This window comes from Lycium barbarum, chromosome 8 (genome assembly GCF_019175385.1).
Source record: "Lycium barbarum isolate Lr01 chromosome 8, ASM1917538v2, whole genome shotgun sequence".
NCBI classification, from domain to species: Eukaryota; Viridiplantae; Streptophyta; class Magnoliopsida; order Solanales; family Solanaceae; genus Lycium; species Lycium barbarum.
Genome location: NC_083344.1, coordinates 121516396 through 121538756, shown reverse-complemented (window position 1 = coordinate 121538756; position 22361 = coordinate 121516396). Strand labels below are relative to the sequence as shown.

Sequence of the window (22361 nt, the reverse complement as noted above, 5' to 3'; positions counted from 1 at the left end):
AAAAATCTTACACTGTCATACAGCTTAAATCCTACGAGGGAACAATCTCAGTGACTATCAAAACGTTTTTGCTAGGTTATTGAACTTACCAGAACCGCTAAACGTAATAGAGGACTTGAAACTTCAGTAAACGTCGTAACAGAAACATGTGACTTGTTTACATTTACTGTAGGATCAAACATCAATTGCAGCAATTACAGTACTACCTTAAATACTTTTGACTGGAATCATCGCACAAAAGTGGAAACACACTGGCCTGTGAATCTTCTCTAATCTCAGCAGTACCTTATATTTGATGGATGAGTTTGGTTTAGTACCAAAATCTGTTGGGATCAGGTATGCTTTGCAGGTTCAGCGATAAGAAAGCATTATCAGCTTAAAGAAAATGCCGGGCTTGCTTCCATCAGTTTAGCTCCTTGGGATGGTCATTTCTATTTTTAGTAATAGCATATTGTTTCTTTAGTATGTATGTTGAGTACGTTATAAAGGAACCAGAAAAGGTCCCATTTTCTGCTATAATCGTACATGATAGCTTTCTGTCTGTATCAACTTATCAGGGGATGTCCGGCTAGCTTTCTATGTCTTACAGCTCTAGCAGGGTCATATCCAACTTCGGTCCTATACTCAGTGTTTTTGTGGGATGCAAGAAAATGAGAAATGAAAAATGAAGTAGCAATTAGAAGTGTACACTTTCTAAAATGTTAAACTTTTAGATGTGACAATCACACAATTTAACGTGGTATCGAAGCAGATTATAGTGAAGCAATTAAAAGTTTATCCTAGGCTTTTAGATGAAATGATCACACAATTCAACAAAAGTTGAAAACAATTTTTGTGCATCTTATGTAACATTTCAAAAAAAAAAATATATATAAAAAAAAAAAATATATATATATATATATATATATTAACGTATTTTCAAGCACAAGTCTATGGTAATCTCCCTGTTTTCTTAACATTTCAAGATTGTTTCCCAATAGAGATATGCTGAAGCTTATGTTTCTTTCATTCTTCTCCGTCAATATCGCATTATCCAGTGAGAAATGATAATGCTTGATGATTTTCGACTCCAACAGTTCTATCTACAAACTTCTTAGCAGCAACAACAACAACAACAACCCAGTGAAATCCCACATCGTGGGGTCTGGGGAGGGTAGAGTGTACGCAGACCTTACTCCTACCAAGGTAGGACGGCTGTTTCCGAAAGACCCTCGGCTCAATAAAAGCATAAAAGCATAAAAAGAAGTCAGATAAGGTTAAAAGATTCGAATAAGAGATTAGAGATTCAAAGCGATATGGAAATGCAATAATGCAAGCGGCACAGGAAATAACAGATAATAGCAGAAATCGGAGCAGATAACACAGGATAATCAAAGCACAGAAAATAACAGATAATAGCAGAAATCTGAGCACAAGAAACTATATTGCAATAGTGCGACTAAATAAGAACGGATAACGAGATTATCTACTAGCCTTCTACCCTAATTTGGGTCCTCCAAACCCTCCTATCTAAGGTCATGTCCTTGGTAAGCTATAGTTGCGCCATGTCGTGCCTAATTACCTCTCCCCAATACTTCTTCGGCCTACCCCTACCTCGTCTGAAACCATCCATGGCCAACCTCTCACACCTCCGCACTAGGGCATCTGTGTCTCTCCTCTTCACATGCCCAAACCATCTCAATCTCGCTTCTCGCATCTTGTCTTCCACCGAGGCCACCCCCACCTTATCCCGAATATCCTCATTCCTAATCCTGTCACTCCTGGTGTGGCCACACATCCATCTCAACATTCTCATCTCGGCAACTTTCATCTTTTGAACGTGAGAGATCTTAACTGGCCAACACTTCGCCCCATACAGCATAGTCGGTCTAACCACCACTTTGTAGAACTTGCCTTTAAGTTTTGGTGGCACCTTCTTGTCACATAGCACTCCGGAAGCAAGCCTCCATTTCATCCACCCTGCCCCAATACGATGTGTGACATCATCATCAATCTCCCCGCTGCCTTGCATAATAGACCCAATGTACTTGAAACTACTTTTCTTCTGGATGACCTGGGTACCAAGCCTTACTTCCAAGTCAGCCTCCTGAGGTGCTTCACTGAACTTACACTCTAAGTACTCTGTCTTGGTCCTACTTAGCTTAAACCCTTTAAACTCCAGAGTATGTCTCCAACACTCCAGCTTAGCGTTAACTCCGCTACGAGTCTCGTCAATCAGGACTATGTCGTCCGCGAAAAGCATACACCATGGCACCTCACCTTGAATTTGCCGTGTCAATCCATCCATCACCAAGGCAAATAAAAACGGACTAAGAGCTGATCCTTGATGCAACCCCATCACAACTGGAAAGTGCTCTGAGTCTCCTCCTACTGTCCTCACCCTGGTTTTGGCTCCCTCATACATGTCCTTGATCACCCTAATGTACGCGACAGGTACACTTTTAGCCTCCAAGCATTTCCATAGGATCTGTCTTGGAACTTTGTCATAAGCCTTTTCTAGGTCGATGAATACCATGTGTAAGTCCCTCTTCCTCTCCCTATACTACTCCACCAACCTTCTCATAAGATGGATGACTTCTGTAGTTGAACGTCCCGGCATGAATCCAAACTGGTTTTCTGAAATAGACACACCTCTCCTCACCCTCATCTCCACCACCTTTTCCCACACTTTCATAGTATGGCTTAACAGCTTGATACCTCTATAGTTGTTGCAACTTTGGATATCTCCCTTATTCTTGTATAGAGGGATCATTACACTCGCCCTCCATTCTTCGGGCATCAATGTCGTCTTAAAGATGACATTAAACAACCTAGTCAGGCACTCCAAACCTGTCGGGTCCGTGCTCTTCCAGAATTCCCTCGGAATCTCATCAGGTCCGGTCGCTCTTCCCCTGCGCATCCTACGAACAGCACCCTTAACCTCGTCAACCTTAATACTCCTGAAATAGCCAAAATCGCGACGCCTTCCTATATGTTCTAAATCACCCAACACAATGTCTCTGTCCCCTTCTTCATTCAAGAGTTTGGAGAAGTATGACTGCCATCTCCGTCTAATGAGAGTCCCCTCTAGCAATACTTTTCCATGCTCGTCCTTGATGCATTTTACTTGATCCACATCACGTGCCTTTCTCTCCCTCGCCTTGGCTAGCCTGAACAATTTCTGGTCCCCTCCTTTCTCTTCTAGTTCAGCATACATGCGTTCAAAAGCTGTCGTTTTTGCCGTCGAAACCGCCAACTTCGCCTCCTTCCTCGCCATCTTATAAAGTTCTGTATTCGTCCACTTCTCCACCTCATTCGTGCTTTCTATCAACTTCGCATACGCCACCTTCTTTGCTTCCACCTTCCCTTGAACTTCTCCATTCCACCACCAGTCCCCTTGATGCTGACCACGACTACCTGGCGAGACCCCCAACACTTCCCTTGCTACCACCCTAATGCAACTAGCCGTCTTATCCCACATACTGGTCGCATCCCCACTACTATCCCAGGCCCCCATATTCTTCAATTTCGCTCCCATCTCCAGGGCACTAATAGTGGTCAAACTCCCCCATCTGATCCTAGGTCGGTCCTCCACGACCCTCTTCTTCCTCGTCATCTTGATCGCTAAATCCATCACCAAGAGCTTATGTCGGGTTGTAAGATACTCGCTCGGAATGACCTTACAATCCTTACACAGACCTTTATCATCCTTCCTAAGGAGTAAAAAGTCTATTTGAGTCTTAGCCACCGAACTACGGAAGGTTACCAAGTGTTCCTCCTTCTTTGGAAAACTCGAATTGGCTATCACCAACCCAAAAGCTCTTGCAAAATCCAAAAGTGAGACTCCTCCTCCATTCCTGTCCCCGAAGCCAAAGCCTCCATACACATCATCATAACCTCCCGAAATAGGTCTGATGTGTCCATTGAAATCACCTCCCACGAATAGCTTCTCAGTAGGCGGTATGCCTCCCACTAATTCGTCCAAATCCTCCCAAAAGCGCCTCTTCTCCTCGTCCCCTAAGCCCGCTTGCGGCGCATATACACTAATAATGTTCAAAGTGAGTCCTTCAACGACCACCTTAATCGACATCATCCTATCAGTGACTCTCCTAACCTCTACCACCTGATCCCTTAATTCACTATCTACTAAAATGCCCACTCCATTTCTATACTTCGACCTACTAGAGAACCACAGCTTATACCCGTCTACCTCCTTAGCTTTAGGACCTACCCATTTGGTCTCTTGGATACAAGCTATATTAATCTTCCTCTTCTTAAGAATCTTAACTAGCTCTATGGACATCCCCGTTAACGTTCCAATGTTCCAAGATCCTACTCTCAACCTAGACGCTCCTTTAACCCACTTACCCCTCCTAACCCTCGCCCCCGTCCCCGAACGAGAACATGACCCTAGTCTACCATCACTAAGCAAAGCCACGAAAATGAGTATGAACTAATAAACTATTCAAAAGTCTAAAGTTAGCAAAAAAATGTAACTACAAGTGTATGGACAAATAATGAATATGGCAACCGGAGGTACCAACTCCAGTTGAAATGAACCTGATCGCCGCCGGAAAACACTGTTCAACGTCCGAGTACTGTTCACTGTTCACTGCCGGAGTCACTGTTTACTGCCGGAGTTACTGTTCACTGTTCACTGTCGGAATTATTCTCACAGAGACCTGAAACAGGAGCAGAGAAGAGGGGGAACAAGAAAAGAAAAAGAAAAAAGAAAGAAAAAAAAAAGGGCTGGCCGGAAAATGGTGCCGGAAAAAGTCTCCGGCGATGACGTAGCTGTGTTCTGGCAGCGCCAGGAGCAGCTAAAAAAGGGGAAAAGGAGAAGAGAAGAAGAAGAAGAAGAAGAGGAGAAGAGAAGAGGAGAAGAAGAAAAGGAAAGAGGGAAAAAGTAGATCTGGCCGGAAAAGTGGCCGGCGTTACCTGGTCGCCAGAGTTACCTGGGCAATGGTGCGGTCTGGTCGCCTGACGGGATGGCGGGTGGGGTGGGAGGAGGGAGGAGGGAGGAGGGAGGAGATATTACTGTTAGAGAGTTGAATCAGAGGAGAGAGAAAACAGAGGAGAGAGGAGAGAAACTGAGTAGTAAATCTACAAACTTCTTAGCATAGTAAGATATAGATTTTGATAAGTAACAAGTTAAAATACATATTGTTAAAGAGAAAACTACTAATATGGTCCTTTTACATATCAACTTATGTGGTCCTTTTACATATCACCAAAAGGGTAAGAACTAATCATCCGTATTTAGGTTTGCTTGGTTTTGGCTCCTCGTGTACAATTCACCACACACAATGAGGTTCTCTAAATAGTTAAAGATATAAAGAGTTTTTTTATATTATATAAAATTTAGGAATAAGAAATACTATCGATGCATGATTTTAGCAATGGGATAATGCAAACAGTTCACCAAGTAAAATTTTCAATCCATAATAGAATGAGAAGGAAAAGATGACAAATACGAAGATGAAGAAAGACTTGTATAATAATTTCCGTGATATGTTACATGTGAATCTGTGGAAATCCTAATAAATAAACTAATTACAAAAACCAACTCAGAATAAATAAAAAAATGACTAAAACTTTACAATTCTATACTGCACAGAAAAGAATGATTTGAGTGCCTGCGTTGCATCTGCCTCTTTTTGTTCGTCTTATAAGCTAACCATCTCTGCTTCCAAAGTTGCTTGCTGGCTTAAGATTAATTCATCAAAGTAATTCATATGGTGAAAGTCCTCTTTGATTCTGCTTGCTGCCTAATATACTAAAAGGCATAATCGGCCGAAATCTTGGCAGCCCTTTGAATAATATAGTAGATCAAATACCGGCATTTGTCTAATGTACAACCTATCTTTGTGCAGCAGCCTTCAAACTCGGTCTCTTTTTAATTTGCTGCTTGCTCACTTCCATCAAAGGTCTATCACAAATACAACCTGGAAAAGGATTTGCGTAGAAGTTCTCTTCTAATCTTGGTGATTCTCCTGCTTCTCTAAGGTAAGGAGCTCCTAATCTGTTGGAATGTAACGCCTTGACCTCAAAAGTGAACTCTTCCCAAGAGATCGCCCGCTTATCCAACAAATCAATTAATCTCACAATATTGAGTCTGAAATGAAGAGAAATACCAAATAAAATTGTTAGTTTGCGCAAATCCTAAATAATTTAAGTGATGACAAAGGAAGTATAACAATCTTAAGATAATAGTAACCTGTCGGGGCTTATGGTCTTTCGAAATCCTTCGAACCTTCTATGCCCTTGCACGGCCTTTGCCATATTTCCATCATACGTATAAACAAAGACATCACTTTCAAGGGCTACGAGATAATCTAAGGCAGCAAGACGGTTTTGATAATGCCTAAAAGCCTCCAATTCTTCCTTTGTTGTAATAGTTGAGTGAGAGACAACATTGGGATACTCTGTCCGAAACGCATCCATGCTGTTTTTGCCATATATTTCCCCTGCGACAATATATATCCTCGTCGTGGAGGGATAGCCCATTGCTTTAAGAAACAAGGCAGCCTCCCTTGGCGACATAGGGCAGCCCCCTTGAAGTCGCTTCTCATTGCCGTCTATCTCTTTCTCTTTCCAGTGCTTCACTTGATACCTCATAAAACGAAGTTCTTCAGCCTCTCGAGCAGTCAAATTGTTGCTGCAGCCAGTAAAGGCTAACATGTCCTTTTCATATCTGCAAACATGATAAGTACAGTAAGACCTCTTTATAACAGTCATTCTCTATAAAACATTTCACTATAACAACCATGTTTCCTGTGGAACCGATCGGTCTTGTTATGTTATATTATATGTTTCCTACAACAGCATTTTGCTATAGCAGTCAAAAAAATCTCGGAATGACCGACGCTGTTATAGAGAGGTTCGACTGTACTTGCACAAAAATGAATGGTTGAGAAATTGGCCAAAGGATGACATGTTAGAGAGATTACCTTAAGTGGAGAGCAATGTACGGTTCACCATTGTCTCGAAGTCTATCCACCAACTTCTTTCCAAGCTCCTCGATCTCATTTGTGTACCCTATAGCCTCATAATTTGCTCGACAACGAAGCCTCTGAATAGATGATGCCAAGCCATTGTTAGCAAGCCTTGAATCTGTATGAGTAAATTGTATCACCTTGTGCTTCCTTAGCAAAGGAAGAACCTCTCCTCTGTAGTAACTAGCCTGCAAAAAGAGACAAAATTTTAATTCCAGCAAACAAAAAGTTATAACTTGCTAATAGTAGTTCTAATCTATGTTGTTCGGACTCTTCAAAGTGCGTATCGGATCCTGCTGAAGTAGTGCATTTTTGGAGGATACAACACAGATGCGGCACCATTTTTGGAGAGTTCGAGCAACATAGGTTCTGTTTACAAACCTTTGACCAAGAGACGGGTGCCTTTTGAATGGGGTTCACAGCTGCATATTTTGGCGGCAAAGATTCAACAATCTCAATGTCATCCTTTAAAACGTCAATGAAGCGTCTCCAGTCAAAAATATCTTTAAAGTCACTGCAAGAAACAGAAACAGATTAGAACTAAAACTAAAAGGCTCCTAGGAATGTCATTCTTAAACCTCAACTTATCAGAAGAACTATATTATTGTACCTAGGATCTGTCCAAAAGGATTCATGATCAAGAGAAGGAAGAACCAGTGAAGCATTCAGAATTTTTGCAATAGCCACCATATCACATATCTGCAGTAATCCAACAACAATGATTATCGTAAACCACAGCTTCTCATCAGTGGGAAAATAATTCCAAATATAAGTATACATAGAGCTTAAAGCCTCCACTCACCCCAGTTCTCATCTGGTTTAATCCTCCATTGGCATGAACCAGGATATATCCATTGGTCAATGAGGCCGTTCCTAAAATAATTCCAAATATAAGTATACAAAATTGGAATGGAACTGGTCCAAATGGAGGAAGTGGATATTAAGGAATCAAAATCTAAAAACTTGACATACTTATTCGATTCCTAGGCCGATCAATGCATTTGTAGTAAGTATCACTAGGTGGCTTCATCCATATTTCTGGTACCTGTCCAAAACATCCAATATTGAACTAGTGCTTTAGATATGTCAATCAAGCCAATAAATCGCGAGAAAGCGAAAGGAGAAAACCGTCTTCTACTCAATGCAAAACATTGTCCATAAACTATCAACTTGAAATAGAGTAGTAATGTAGGTTCTGAATTAAAATTTACTGAAAAAGCTAAATAGAGAACAAATACTTGAACTACAAAAAGTCTATATCTTATTTAATTAGCCAAAAATAAAGTAATATCCAAGATACTTTTGGACCACAATGGACACAAATCATTAAGCCACACTTGCAGTCAACATTCCCCTAAATATTTATACGAGTTACGCCGTAGCTCGTAACTACTGAATTCACAATTAAATATTTATACATGTTCAATGGACACTAATCATTAAGCCACAGTTGCAGTCAACATTCCCCTAAAAGCCAGTTAGTCATTGCCCACATACAACCTTCAAGCTTTGTTGCTGCCTACTACTTCCATCCTTTCGGCTAATAAATGATAAGAGACATAAGCGGAGCCAGTATTTAAAGTGTTTTCGTAACTTGCTACCGACGCCGTAGCTCGTAACTACTGGATTCACAATTAAATATTTATACATATTTAATGGCTTTCCTAAATATAAATACACAGTCTAAGCAAAAACTATTGGATTCGTACAAACCCGTACCTAATACTAATATTGTACCTCCGCCCTGATCAGAGAGCATGCCAAACCTCATTTTATCCATAGGGAAGTTAAAGTATGGAAAGTAAAATTTAACCTAAAGTTTCACCTTAAAAATTACTACTACTTAAAATCACTTTTTTAATAAGATTCATATCAAGCTCTAGACTTCCTAAGATTGTAAGGAAAAAAGCAAAGGTTTTTCAGTTCCATTCTCTGGAAAATGGACTGCATATGAACAGCAAATGTAGGTAATATTTCACTTAGAAGGAAAAAATGGAAAATTAAAGAGATAAAGAAGTGATTTTGCACAACTTACAGGTAACTCTTTCATCTGTCGCTTTTGCACAACACCAGAAGAAGAAACAGAGGTCTCTGTTTCTGAAACAACTTTTTGAGCATTAATCCAATCATTCTTTAAATTCTGAAGAACAAAAAGTCCATTCTCTTTTCCATTTACATCATCAACATTACCATTATTCATCATAATAGAAAACTTCAAAAACACAGATATCACCACCAATACCAACAATAACCCAAATATCGTACGACCAATATTCTTTCTTGATCCTAAACATGCCATAATTGTACAAAAACTCAATAACCATTCTTCTACTCTAAAAACCATACTTTCTGGCACCCATTTACTCGCTAACAAATATCGTATTATCGTATTATGATGACGATGATAATTAATAATATTTGTATTATTATGATCACCATAATAATCAAAACCGATTTGTAAATGATCTGATAATTTTTCTTGGTCGTTGTTTATGGCGTCTGCCACCTGGCGGCGGTGGTGGATGGTGGGTCCCACTCTAGGACTACCGTTGGCAGAATTGGTGGCGGTGCCACCGGTTGACATTTTAACGTACGATACTCTAAAAACAGAATAAAAAGAAAGTCAAAGAAAACAGAGAATTATGGGTCTAATGAGAGAATTATGAAACGTAGGTTTCTTGGTGTATATTTGTTGTTGTTGTTGTCTATGGAAGATTTTGGTGAGGGGAGGGGTGTTTGCCGATTGTAGAAGCAGTTCTAACGCTTTTCTCAAATATATATGGAGTATATGTAAGTTACATTCATGTCTCAATATACTTACCATCATCTATCTCGACAAAATATAGTAATTTTTTAATAAGTCAAACTTTTTAAATTAAGCTAAATATGTACAAATTGTAAGGAAAAAAGAGAAAATTTTATAACGAATCATGTCAGCATCTTATTAAAGGCAAATTAAATGAAAATTAAATATAGAGTGTAATTTTTATTTAATTTGCCTCTAATAAAGAGTGTAAGTACTAGCAAAGGTGTGTTGCGGCGGATGGGCTGCTTTTCCCTTACATTTTTTTGTGCTGATTGCCCTTCAAAAGCACTAGTCTTTAATTTTTACCCTTCGCCTAATACCTCAAGTTTCTGGGTTCGAACCCACGCTCACTAAAAAAAAAAAGATGAATTTGGCAAGGCTGAGATTTGGATTCGCAATGCAGATGCAAAACTCTAACCTTAGGCAGAATATGCAAAACAGCATGTGGAGTTTTGCATGCAAAACTCTTCCTGTAGGAAGATTTTGCAAAACTCTACCTCACATGCAAAACTCTGCCTATGGGTAGAGTTTAGCATTCAGGGATAAGTCAAACTCTGCCTGAAGGTAGCAAAGTTTTGTCTTCTAGGCAGATAGATATTTGCCTGTGAAACTCTGTCTTGCGAATCCAAACTCTACCTTGCAATTTTGTATTTTTGACTGAACGGGGATTCGAACCCGAAACCAAGAGGTTTTAACGAATGGCAAAAATTAAAGACCACTAAATTAATGGACAAAAACTAAAGACCACCCCAGAATAAGGACATTCCTGTGAATTACCCTTTACATTAACAAGAGGTTTCGAGTTTGAGCCCTGGTTATGAAAAAATTCTTGATAAGGAGCACTTCTCCCCGAATGAGGCCCTACGCGGATCCGAATATAATCGGACTTCAATACGGAAAATGAACACCGGGTGGGAAACCAAATAACAAAAAAATAAAGAGTGTAAGTTATATAATGCAGTATAACTGAACCAAAAAAAAAAAAATACAATCGAATAAACACAACTGAATTTTAAAAAAATAAAAAAAAATAAACACAGCTGAATCACTTATAAAATAGTTACAGACAAATATTTATGATATGTACTAGTTTAACGTACGCGCTTTGCGCGTGACCAAAACGTGTACCTCATTTGACAGCAAACACTACAGAAAAAATGGACTTAGCTACGAATTTTGTTGCTAAATTGCTTTTTAGCTATGAGCAATTGATGCTGACAAATCATCTTACTGTTCTAAAAGTCGCAAACTGTGACTTCTACAATGAACTGCAACATGTCAACACAACTTTTCAAAGTATTGATGTTAAACTATCACAATCTGCACAAAATTTGAGGTGATCTCTTGTTCGTCAGTTCTGACTCTGATAACAATCAATTAAAATTAATCTGTACTGATGTATAATTCATATATAATGTTAAAAGTTATTAACTACCATGAATAAAGAAAGCCAGAAATAAGAACCAAAACATCTCTCAAAGCAATCCTCATTCAACGACATATATGATACATTCATACTTTAATTTTCAAATTTTCTATCGAAGATGATAGAAAATCATAATTTCAGAGTGAATAAAAGTTTGTCTGGTCCCAAATATATACTATGACTCATAATTTGCGTTGGTGTCCACTGTCCAACAACTTTTCAAAATTCTTGTTGAAATAAACATGTCGTTTTATTCGTTATATAGTTAAACAAAATTACTTATGTATTATTTGTTGTATGGTGAAATTATGTTTTTTTTTTTTAATTAACTAAAGGTCATAAATTAAAAAAAGGAGGAGAGACTTCTCTTCCTTTCGTTCTGATGGTGTGTTTAGTGAAAAGTGGTTGTTCATCACATAAATTTTTTTTGCAAGTTGGTTTGTGTTTCATAGACATGAGCAAGCAAGAGTTGAGAAAGCGTGTTATATTGTGGTGCTGGCAGATCAGAGACAATGCCATATTAACCCGATGCTCCAATCCTCAAAACGCCTGGCTTTCAAAGGAATCAAAATTACTATAGCCAACACTCTCTAATGCCAAGGCCATGAAAGCTGCTTTATCTGACTCCATGATCTCTACGGAATCCATTTACGATGATTGCTCTAAGGGCGGGGTGTTTGGTCCCGGAGGTTTAAGAGGATTTCTAGACAGATTCCAGACTCGTGGCTCAATAAACCTCACTAAATTCATCTTGGATCAAGCTGTAATTTTAGGCACATAATTCAAATAAGGAAAGGTTTAATAATCAAATTGTAATGGATTTTTAAGTTTAGGGTATAGAATATTCATGTATTATAAGATTGAATAATTAAAATTTTAGTTATTGTACATGCTGGCTCATATTTTTTTTCCACTGAGATAGATATATGGAACTAATCTTTAAGACATAATTCGCGTGATCAAGAAGATTAAATTACCTCAAACAGGACTGATGTTCCGTGAATGCGATAATAATTGATAAAAAACCCGAAACGCACAAAAGAAAAAATGTACCACACATATTATAATTAAATCAAACGAACGTGCAAGTCGAAGTATTTACCAAAATCCCGACAAATTAGTCTCATTACAATGCACAAAATGCACCACATAATTATACAAAGAGAAACATCCATAATCAAAACCCGAACAAAGCTCTAGCCCTCATATCCCAAAGCACAACCATCATTAACCATTATGCAGGAAAAAAAAAAGGGAACAGCAAAAACGAAAGGATAAAACTACGACATGCTGGCATAATTTAGTTTCAATTGAGATAAATAAGCGAAATTAATCTCTGAGAGATAATTCTTGTACTAAAGAAATTAAATAATGTATAAAATTGTAATAACATTGCGTGTGTATTGCATCAGAATGAGGCAACAATGTAAACATCTTCCTTTATATAGAAAGTCAAAGGCAGTTCAAATTATGTTTTCTTGATTTCTTGTCATTGTGAAATTTGTATGAATGTAGGATTTGAAGAATACGTAGGATATGAAGTTTAATATTCGAATTCAAAGTTCTTCCGTAACATAAATAAGGAAAAATTTAATAATCGCAATTTTAATTAATTTTGAAGTCCTAAATATTAAGAAAATAAATAATGAATTCTTTTACTTTTTCAAAAATAAAATATTTTCCAAAGTAAAAAAAAAATCCAAAAATAACGGTGAGTATTATCCATAAACAGATGAATAGAAAAATATCATAGAATAATTAATTGCCGAACCAAAGGGTAGTAGTAATTATTGCCGTGGCTTCTTTTTTTTTTTTTTTTTTTGTAAGAAAAATAATAATTATAATTCAACATATCTAGCATTCCATGTTTGACTTGGACTCTAAAACTTTTCCTTAGGCGAACATAGTTTTTTACCTCAATTCAAAGTCTTAATTTTAGGACTTCTTACCTAATCCAAATAAGGAAATATTGAAAAACTGAAATTTTAGTTGATTTTAAGTTCTAAATATTAGGATAATAATTAAATTACAATATTACACATTTATTTAATGAGAAAAATAGTAAATGACAGTTTCGTCTGTTGTGGGGTCTTTTAATGAAGGGCAAAAAGTTCAATCAACATTTCTAAGGCCTTTCGTGCTTTTAATGAAGAGAAAAACTGGATAAATATAACGCTTTATAATTTGAACATAAGAAAACAATCCTCTGAGACTTTTTATGTGCAAAAATAAAACTAAACAAATTTATAAATAATAGTAATAAATTAATTGACCATTAACATGTAATTGGCTTGTTAAATTACACAAAAATGTAAAGAATTACTAAATACTACTTTATCTGTTTCATTCTACATGACAATAATTTTAAGAAAGGGAAAAAGACTTTCAACTCAGGCCACATGTAATTATTAGCTTTTAACCTAAATATACTATGACATTTTTATGATTACAAGAGCCAGTCATTAAAAGCAAAATTTAGGTTTATATTAAGGAATTTTGAAATATAAAAGATTGTTAGTTTTTTGGAGTATCATATAAAATAGAATAAAGAGGATAGAGAATGTCATTTTATGTGTCTTATTAGTTTAATCGGTACGAAGTTTAAGAATGTAGAAAAGATTTTTCAATCTTATAATTTTAAATTAAAAGTATGTATAATAAAATAAAAATATCTTTTAAATCTTATGATCTTAAATACATCATGATATTTTATAGGGGAGTAATTATTTTCTGATATATAAGAAAATTAAAAAGATGAAAATAGAAACAAAAAAAAATAAAAAGAATTAAATCACCGGACGTCACATCAACCGACGGCTTAATCTTATGGGAGAAAGTAGTACGTGAGGATCGGTTAACAAAAGATTGCATCAAAAACGTTGTATATCCTTTTGTCTGAAAATGGCCCCTTTTGGAAAGTGAACGTGATCTCTCTATCCAAGTGACGTATTATGATTTGCTTTTATCTTCATCGGGATCGTTTGGTAGAAGGTATAAGCTGAGATATTCCAGCACTAATTTTTATATCATGTTTGGTACAAGGTATAAATTTATCTCATAAGCTGAGATATTCCAGCACTAATTTTTATATCATGTTTGGTACAAGGTATAAATTTATCCTGGGATAAATTTATACCTTGTACCAAACATGGTACAAAAATTAGTGCTGAGATATCCCAGCTTATACCTTCTTATCCCACTTACACTGAGATTATTTTATACCATATTTTAGATGGTATAAAATAATCCCACTAGATGGGATAAATTAGTCCCGGAATTATAATTCCGAGATAATTTCGACTATCTACCAAACGACCACTAATAGTAGTAAATATAGAAGTTTGAAACTAAGCAAGACAAACGTGCAGGCTGGTTCTTGAGTTCTAAGTTTTGGGCTTTAATTTTCTTTTGTCTCATTTTCTGCTTGGTACTTTGGAGGAGAATGATTGATTTTGCTTGTTGGAGGTGATAAAAGGTTATACCTTGAATATCCCACAAAAACATAGTTCTTGCAGTGAGGAAATTCACATGAATAATGCTACCGGCAGTTGCATTTTTTGGATAATAGAGTCGTGAAGAAATTTATGTCTAAAGAAAAGGTACAGAAAAGTATGCCACACAGTTTTTGTTTCACATAATAAGTAGTAATACATGTATTGTTAGCACTTGGAAGTCCCTGGGTACTTAGAAGGAATTAACAATGTGTGACGAGAGGCAAATTCAAAGATTTTAAGGACTAAATTTTTTGTTGGTTTACTAAGTTATTTTTTTTTTTAATTTTTGTAAATATACAAGATTCGGGCTAAAATTACTAGATTCTATCGAAATCACAACTTTATTGTGAGATCCGCTAATTGTATGACTATCTATTTCATTTAATATACTGTTATAACTCCTCTCTTTTTTTAGGTATATATATTCCAACAAAACAGTAGTAATACCTTTTCTATATTAAAAATGTCTAACTTTTAATATAATTAACTTCTTATTTTACTCTTTATAGTAAATAACATGCTCTTATATATATTTATAGAAATGTCATGATATGTTTAAGATCGCACGTTCATCAAGGAGGTCAATATCTACTAGATAGACATACAAAATTAACCTTTTATATACAAAATAAATTTTCGATGAAGAACCGGGGTTCATTTGAAACCCTTCCGCCCCTCTGATTCCGTCACTGTGCATGTTTAAAGCTTTATAAAATGAAAATGGACTATATTTGTGCATCCAATAATGTTTTTGTCATTAATAGATACTTATGTTTGCTTGTATTTTGAGTATTCATGAAGTTAGAGCCCAATGAACAAAAAGAAAAGAGGATTTTTCTTAATTTGTCACCTGGTAGCCGTGCTAGCTTCTGCTAAGTCACTCAAAGTGAATCAATCATAATACGTGTGGAAACATTGAGACATAGTTTCTAGCTAAGGATTTTTTAAGAGAATTTCCACCCGTAACTTCGTTTCTTATGGGGTAATATCTCCTTTCTTTTTCTTTCTTAGGAAAATTTGGATTGCATTTGAACTATTTTAATCAGTGGATATCTTTTTCTAATCTTCACTTAATTTTCCAAAGTATGGCTCTTTCTATTAATGCGAATTTCGTATAAAACACCATCCAAAGAGCCGAAGGAAAAAAAAAAAGTATATTTCAAGGTTGTTTCTCTATTTCAGCATCATTATTAATTTCCTTCTCTATTTATTCACTAAAGAAAAAAAAATATAAAGAGCACATATCGTTTTTCGCAGCTTGAGCCTTGAGCAATTCCGGACGTTGCGAAATGCTCTACTACAGTATGAAAAAACTTGTTAAAAAGGATAAATCAAGCGTTATAAGAAAAACTGAAAAACGATTTTTACACAATTAGACATTCCGTTGAAAACTAATTAGCTCGTCAAAAAAATTCTATTAGGATTAAACTCGAGAAAAAAAGAAGATGTTATTTGACAGGCACTACCAAATATGTTATATTGAGCAAGTTTTCGATTGAAATATACTAACCAGTAAAGTTGTTGAATGTGACTGATATTCTTAGTACTTCAGACGTACAGAAGTGAGACTCGGTAGAGTTCTTTATCAAATGAACTATATTGTGATCTAAACTAGACTCAACATAATGCTTTCTTGGCAATAATACACAAAATTCATCTTTCCTAACAAATTAAGATTACAATAGAAGGGATGATCAGCGGAATGTGCTTAATATGCTTCCAAATAGTTTAGTGTTCCAACGGGAATTTGTTGATGTTAAAAATTATTCAACTTTGAAGGTTCCTCAACATGTTAGTAACATATACATGATTACATTTATAAAATGCGCGACCTTTTCAATATGTAAGATGTTATGCTTCTTCTTTTTTCGTACTTTATCCGCAATTTGAGTTTATTTTTTCATGTCATTTTACTTTACTACATTACCTTTGAAGGACTTACCTAGTATTCTAACTCAAGTAGAAGACCTTTTCAAGGAGTTTACTGATATTTGTATCACAACTTGGAAAAGAAAATGAAAGAAAACTTAATGCACGCAGCCTCCTCTTTTGTCATCTATTGCAAGGTGCAAACTCTTTTCTAGTGTCGGCCTCTCATTGGATTCAAGTACGTTTACATTGTTAAATAAATTATCGAAGTCAAATGCTCCTATTTCACAAAATTTTGAGTTCGCCCAATTTTGACCAGTTATTTCGTTGCAATATACACTATAATACAACAAAAATAACTACATTTCAATTCCTAACAAATTGAGATTTTATATTCATGGTATATTATGTACTAATTTTCATTATCCACCCATTTGTTCATGACATATATATGTGACTAATGTGAGTCTACTGGAGCTGCTCATTTAAATCAGCCAAGATTTTGACTGGATACAAAATGTGATAGTATTTTAAATTTTGGTAGATTCAAATTGCAACCCAACCCAAAATCTAAGAAATTAATGGTAATTTATTTTGCGCTAAGTTTGTGCTATAGAGATTTGAACTTGAACCTAAAGGTAAATTTGGAACATCCTAAATCAATGAATCAACCTCTAATCTTGTGCTCAGGGGATTCAAAATTTATATATGTACATATAAAATAAAATATTACCTTATACAGTGTAATTTTTTGCTGAGGAGGTTCGGGTGAACACCCTCGCCGCTACATACCGCCCCTGCATGGCTAGTACAAGGGATCAGCTAAAACCTGTATTAAGTTTGTACAATCTGTTTGCATTAATGGCACAAATTGAGATTCCGAATCTTATTTTGTTTTAAGTTGATTTTGAGGACCATTGACTCAATAGTGAATAGGTCGTTTGAGAAATATTTGGCATTTGGGATATTGTCATATTGAGGATCACTTGAACTGCTCTCTGTTTCTGCATGAAAATGTACATTTGATCGAACCTTGTTAATCTTTGTCTTTTTTTTTTCTTACTTCTTTTGCTTTATGTATGATTATTGTGGTCTACCCTAACTATCAGGAAAACCCAAGTGTACACTTAATACGTCGTAACAGTTGACGTCCATCGGTGGAAGTTCTATCCGGCTTAACCTTCGATTATAATTGACTTATTGCTATTGAACATACACTTATTTAACCCTAACTCAATATTATTGTTTAACCTTAAAATGGAGAACAATTAAATTTATGCGTGATGCCAAAGATATGTGACTAAATTCAATTTGAGATTAAATTGCGAGATAAGCCAATAAGTAAATAATGAAGCAGATCTGACCAAATATTAATTATGTTTGGCCTCGGGTATAGAAACCGAGGTCGATACCCTCTGTCGAGTACTTACACGATGAATAATAAAGATGAACTTAGTATTCCTCGGATTTTCAATCTTCCTTCATCAGGGCGTGACTATTTACTATTAAGAAAAACCTTCCACGAATATGGCTCACGTCCCATTATTGACTCAAGGTGAAGATCAGTCTTCGTTCACGCCATCAACAGGAGCCACTGGTTCTGATAGGGAGCTAGAATCTCTTGCTGTTGGTATTCTCCCGTCGGGTTTTATTTATACGAATGACTGTAAAATTCTTCACCATTTCGATTCGGTGGAGAACTTTAGATCTTGTATCGATGATGGCGCCATTACCGCAGTCAGGGAAGATTGCAACTTAGGCGCAGATGTTGACGTCCACCCTGTTGGGGATGGTGTTAAAATAAATCACCATATTGTCAGTTACATGTTGTCGTACACGTATTCTTTTGCCATAGGGTTCACTCTCCCTGTTCATCGAGTGATCGAGGACTTTTGTCGTTGGTATCGGATATGTATCGAGCAGATCGCCCCACAGGTTTGGAGACTTGTGTATTGTATTGAGAAGTTGGCTAATGTAGCCGGAGTCTCCTTCAACCTTGACCATTTGCTTCACACATATATACCTCGGGTGATCCGACGGGAAATTGTTCATATGGTTCCCAGGAGAAGTCGAAGCCTGATCGACCCCGAAGACGATTATGATCGAGGGTGGCTTCATCGGCTTGTGATGATACGCACAACTCAACTTCACCGTCCATCGTCAGCCGATTTTCCTGAGGTGTGGAATCCTTCACCAAATCCAGTTGAACCCGAGCTTGTTACGGCTATTTTTGAATGGGTGATTGTCCTTCTCCGAGCTTCTCGTAGCGTAGGCCGTTCTTGGAGAAGGATGGCACCCGAAGGGTGGAAAGGCAAAGACCACGGTAATTTCTTAATTTGATCATTTCGACCCTCATTTTCCTGTATTATGTCTCAACCCAATGTATTTGATTTTCAGGACTTCAGACGAGGAGGGCTTTTAAGGGAAAGCTGATAGCCGAAGATATTGTTCGGGGAAGAAGAGCATCTGCGCCATCGAGGGCACCTGGGCGCAGAGAGACGGGAAGCTTCCCAGTTAGGCATTCGGGGGTTGGATCTCGGGTTTGAACCCGTCATATCATGGAGAAACGTCGGGAAATGCCTTTTGGCGAAACTCCACCAACAATAGTGCTTGATGAAGAAGATCTACCGGGGCCAAATATCCCCGATTCATCCGCCATTGGTGCAAGTCATGGGGATATCTAATCGGTATCACGCGTCATCGCCGCATCTCGTGGAATAGCCTAAAGATCTCAACCTTCGACTTGCTAGGTCGGTTAAGGGTGTTGCTGTTTTACTTTCGTTTTCCAATTAGTAGCCATAGAGTAGGACTTCTCCCGTTTTCCTATTATGTTGATGTATCCGACATAGTCTGAATCTTTGTATATGTCCTTGCAATATTCGATCAATAATCAATTGCTCTATAATTCACAAAAAATCGAAATGTTTTGCTACCGGCTGCCATGTTCGAACATTTTATTTTTAAAACTCGATCGTAATTAGTTAGAGACCACATCTTTTGCGACCGATACGGAAGCTTTACTTAATCATAGTGGTATTCGTGTGAGAGCCTAACCTAGGTCTCATCGGAGGGCCGACCTGCTTAAGTACGATCTGTTGATCGAGTGGTCATCCTGGTTCCTTCTCGCGTACGCTTCCCATGGTTAGACACGATCAAGGTCACATCCGTCTGACATCGGCACGTGTCTATAAAAGCAAGTTTTCCCTTTCATTTTTCACTTTCTGACTTTTACCAAAGAGAGTTTTACCTTCGTGTGCTTTGGATACGTTGATCCTCATATCTTCAAACCTTCATACCTTCATATTTTCATATCTTTATATCTCCTTATCACTCTTCTACCCAATCTTCAAACCTTCATTCAAACCTTCTTATCTTCATACTTCCGAAATGACGAGCAAATCTTCAAAGGCCAAAAACCGGTGAGACCTCCCCGGCTCCAAAACCGAAGCCAGTACTGACTGACTTCATTCCTCAAGATTGCTCGACCATCAGGGATTTCAAGATCGAGAAACCCTCTCAATAAGGGGATCGAGGTGTCGAAATATCGGCCTATTTGTGCACGATACCCCAGAGTAAACTCGAGCAGGTCAAGGTAGATTGCGGGTGGAAGGGTAAAGAGGTCATTATTCCTGACCAGGATGAAGCCATAACAACTTACGTGGAAGGGTATTTAAGTGTTTATACCTATCCTTTCACATTTAGCACACTCGATCCCGTGGTAGTGGATTTCTGCGAGGCCGGAACCAAAATAACCGGAAAAAAAAAAGGTATGAACCAAAATACCCCAGGAAAAAAAATGAGTACAAAAGTACCTTTAACACATGATTTTCATGCGTTAAAGGACTTAACGCGGACGGAGCCGTTAAGTCCTTTAACGCATGAAAATCATGCGTTAAAGGTGTCTCTCTTTTTTGGCAAATTTCTCTCACCTTTAACGCATGATTTTCATGCGTTAAAGGTCTCCCTTTTAAAAAAAAAATCTTTCTTTCTTTTCTTTCTTTCTTTCTTTCTTTCTTTCTTTCTTCCTTTCTTTCACACTTTTTTACATACTTTAGACATAGATTAATCATGCTTTGAGACTCCAAAACTTGAATATTTTATATAGAACCCTATTTATTTTTGTGCGATTAATAAGGTAGGCTCAACACATCAAGGATACACAAAACTTCGGATTGTCGTTTTGGTGATTGAAAAGTGCTCGAAGTCCATTTTTGTCTGAAGACTTGTTGTCATTAGCTTTAAGTTATTTATGTTTTAGGGTTATACATTATTTTTATATTAATACGTAACTTTATTTTGACAATTTCACAAATAAATAAATTAACAATAAATAAAAAATTAACAAATTAATAATCCATAATCAATTAACAAATATTAATTCACAATCAATTATTTCTGTGTTTTTTTTTTTTTTTTTTGCATTATCCCCTTCAACACCCAACTAATTGGGGTCCGCAAGTTAAATAACTTCAAAAGTGGATTTGGGTACCAAAATAATCCATTAACGAATAACGAACAATAAGTTAAATCCTGAATAACGAATAATAAACTAAATCCCGAATAACGAACAATAAACTAAATCCTGAATAACAAACGATAAGCTAAATCCTTAGTTTTAGATTGAACATCATTAACAGAATTTCCGAAAAGGATTAGTTAGTTAACATAATTTTTTGATGAAAGATTAGTTAGTTAATATAAAATTTTGTTCGTTATTACTTTAACTAGATGAATTAAGTAAATTATAATCGACAATACAATATCATGGATTATTCAAAATAACTAATTAAATCCTCCATAACTTATCCTAGTTAAGTAAGTTCTAATTAGAGATTTTTTTTAGTTAATTTCAAGAATAATGAATAATTTAGTATTTACAAATACGACACCTCCATGGATCTCCGTTAATTATTTGTTAATTATGGCATTGTTAATATTTGTTAATTATGTCATTGTTAATATATTTATTTCTGAAATTGTTTTTCCCATGTTATTTACTTGTTTATCCCATGTCAATCGTTAAATAAATTAGTTCATTTTTTTACTAATAATATCTTCTCAACGCTGAGGTTTGATCCATGGTGGATGAGATTAAAAAAAGTCAAAAGCCAAAGGCTTTACCACCATGCCAAGTTCGTTAAAGTAACAATGTACAACAACAACAACCCAATGAAATCCCACATCGTGGGGTCTGGGAAGGGTAGAGTGTACGCAGACCTTACTCCTACCAAGGTAGGACGGCTGTTTCCGAAAGACCCTTGGCTCAATAAAAGCATAAAAAGAAGTCAGATAAGGTTAAGAGATTCGGATAAGAGATTCAAAGCGATATGGAAATGAAATAATGCAAGCGACACAGATAACACAGGATAATCAAAGCACAGGAAATAACAGATAATAGCAGAAATCGGAGCAGATAACACAGGATAATCAAAGCACAGGAAATAACAGATAATAACAGAAATCGGAGCACAAGAAATTATATTGCAATAATGTGACTACTAATAAGAACGGATAACGAGACTATCTACTAGCCTTCTACCCTAATTTGGGTCCTCCAAACCCTCCTATCTAAGGTCATGTCCTCGGTAAGCTGTAGTTGTGTCATGTCGTGTCTAATTACCTCTCCTCAATACTTCTTCGGCCTACCCCTACCAAAGTAACAATGTAGACACTTTTTATTATTTTGTAAGTTCACTAATGCTATCTAACTTGTTTTCTTAAATTGAATTTGGAACCTTGAAATTGACATTGAAAACATCATTATCACGGGATTATGGAATTGAAATATATTT

General features: G+C 36.6%; 2 protein-coding genes and 1 long non-coding RNA gene across 3 annotated transcripts; 1 reads left to right on the top strand and 2 right to left on the bottom strand.

Moving 5' to 3' along the window:
• Positions 1-414: 414 nt before the first annotated feature.
• On the top strand, positions 415-22141 carry LOC132605379 (uncharacterized). The gene is made up of 2 exons (XR_009569163.1): positions 415-1255; positions 21864-22141. It is a non-coding gene; the product is annotated as an uncharacterized LOC132605379 (long non-coding RNA).
• LOC132605378 (uncharacterized) lies at positions 2964-4716 on the bottom strand. Its single transcript, XM_060318544.1, has 2 exons — positions 3388-4716; positions 2964-3289 (listed from the first exon to the last, which is right to left on the bottom strand). Exons 1-2 carry the CDS (start codon positions 4280-4282, stop codon positions 3258-3260), a joined length of 927 nt encoding a protein of 308 aa, XP_060174527.1. The 5' UTR covers positions 4283-4716; the 3' UTR covers positions 2964-3257.
• On the bottom strand, positions 5459-9746 carry LOC132607015 (O-fucosyltransferase 19-like). The gene is made up of 8 exons (XM_060320798.1): positions 9010-9746; positions 7947-8019; positions 7777-7847; positions 7585-7673; positions 7356-7488; positions 6930-7162; positions 6197-6673; positions 5459-6094 (listed from the first exon to the last, which is right to left on the bottom strand). The coding sequence occupies exons 1-8, from the start codon at positions 9556-9558 to the stop codon at positions 5839-5841; spliced, it is 1881 nt and encodes a 626-aa protein (XP_060176781.1). The 5' UTR covers positions 9559-9746; the 3' UTR covers positions 5459-5838.
• Positions 22142-22361: the final 220 nt, after the last annotated feature.